We start from the raw sequence: 1,952 nt of genomic DNA, 5'->3' as shown, positions 1-1,952 counted from the left end.
AAAAATTAATTGACGTTTTTAAAATAATAAATAATGTCTATATAAATAATTTTGACATCGTGGAATTTAATATACAATTTATACACGTCAATATAACAAAGCAAGTCAGCCATATTTGTGAGAAACTAAATTACAGATAACTTTAGAGCAAGTACAAAGATACATACGTCATTAGTGTATATCCTGTAAAATAATAATCTGTTTCTGCCACTTTACTTTGTTAACCCTATTCGGTCCGGGGTAAAATTTGAAAAGATCGGAAAATCGGAATAATCACGTGTCCAAAACATACAGAATGATTCTACTTGATGAAACAAAGTTGTGTTGTAAGTTTCAAGTTCTAAGGGTAATCCTAACAAGAGTTATTATATTTTCCCCATTATAAGGGTTTTATAGAGATTTTTGGGTGTAGTTTTGAGTAATAGCCACTATCAAAGCGTCTGAAAGGTATGGGACCAAAAACATTGGCATGCAGGTGCCAAATAAATAAATATTGTATATAAAATATATGTATATTTTAAAGTACTAAACGAAGGAAACTTTTCATGGATTCAGTGCACTATTTATGCATTGCTTTATAACATTCAGCATCAACTTACCTTAGTTTGGTTGTCTAACGCCTTACCGGTTTAATTATCAGTGTACAAGCTTTAACATTCCGTAGCATTTAAAAAAATTCTACGCAGAGGTGCTTGTTTCCGTAACATGCTTAAATATGGTCTCCCTCCATTTAGGTGTTCTCATTATAGATACAATTGGATCTGCTACACAATTAATTGTTGCCAGGAGATACACCCATGGAATGACGTAACTTTCCATAAATAGTCCATGTGAAGAAAGTTTAGAATATATTCCAACGACTGAAAGCGGTAAAAAACTGATAAAATACGTGCAAATAAATATTGCGCTGGTCACTGCAGCGTATTTGTCTTTACTTCGAGCGTTGCGGGCCCGATTTACAGAGATATAAATTGCGGTTTGAACCAAGATGATAAAACACTGTAGGATTATTATAAGCACTCCAATGCTAATAAAATAAATACCCCAAAGTTGAGATTTGTGATATCTTGAAATTATAGGAAGAGCAATGCAAGGAATCCACATACCAACCAGCACTTTTGCGACGGTATTTTTCTCTCTTCTTGTTGCGTGTGAAAAAGGTTTCACAATCGCAAGGTAGATTTCCACAGATATTGCTGTTATTGATGCTAAAGCTATATTGCAAAACGCAAACCCACCAGTAATCAAAATATCTCGCATACCACATTGTTCGTTAAATGATTTGTTTAATATTATGCATATTACTGATACCGAAAACAAACCAAAGAGAAAGTCTGACATGGACAGGATAATGTATAAAAAGTTAATTCTGTGCCTTAGTGAACGATGCGCTAGATATGACAACAGAAAAAATGCATTTATTACGATAATTATTAAGGATAAAATTAGAGATGTAATATACGAAGCCTCAATATTGACCTTGGCTTCTTCTTGAATTGGCTCATATTCGCAAATGATATTAGAATCGGTAATATTTAAAGTATCTTGTACAAGCATTCTTGCAGCATGATATCATACAAAGCTGTTTCTCGGATTATACTAATAGAATTAATAGTTTCTCCAGAAAGCAGATAGTTGTGTATCTCGAACTCTCCAAAAGTACTACTGCGTCAAACTCTTTTTGCCAGGGTTGCGCTGTTTGGGAAGAAACAAAAATAAAGAAATATTTGATTAATTTGAAATTCCAATGTATAAACGGAATAGCTGCTATTCAATTTTGTTTACAAAGATTTCAACTGCTTGTATAGAAAAGTAATTTTAAGTTTGAAGAAGACAAAATAGTTTTTTTAAAGGAATAATTTTTAATTTTAATATTAAATCTTCCAAAGCATGTCTAGATCTTTGTGTGAAATGTTTCCTTTAGCAATCAATGTCTAAGTTACAAATAATTC

At 32.2% G+C, this 1,952-nt stretch overlaps 1 protein-coding gene across 1 annotated transcript; it reads right to left on the bottom strand.

The window, feature by feature from the left end:
* Positions 1–678: 678 nt before the first annotated feature.
* LOC130636860 (C-X-C chemokine receptor type 4-like) lies at positions 679–1,557 on the bottom strand. Its single transcript, XM_057446709.1, has one exon. The coding sequence runs from the start codon at positions 1,555–1,557 to the stop codon at positions 679–681; it is 879 nt and encodes a 292-aa protein (XP_057302692.1).
* Positions 1,558–1,952: the final 395 nt, after the last annotated feature.

The sequence above is a fragment of the Hydractinia symbiolongicarpus genome, chromosome 3 (assembly GCF_029227915.1).
Source record: "Hydractinia symbiolongicarpus strain clone_291-10 chromosome 3, HSymV2.1, whole genome shotgun sequence".
Lineage (NCBI taxonomy): Eukaryota > Metazoa > Cnidaria > Hydrozoa > Anthoathecata > Hydractiniidae > Hydractinia > Hydractinia symbiolongicarpus.
The sequence above is the reverse complement of the archived record's forward strand: the minus strand, read 5'-3'. Positions and strand labels throughout refer to the sequence as shown.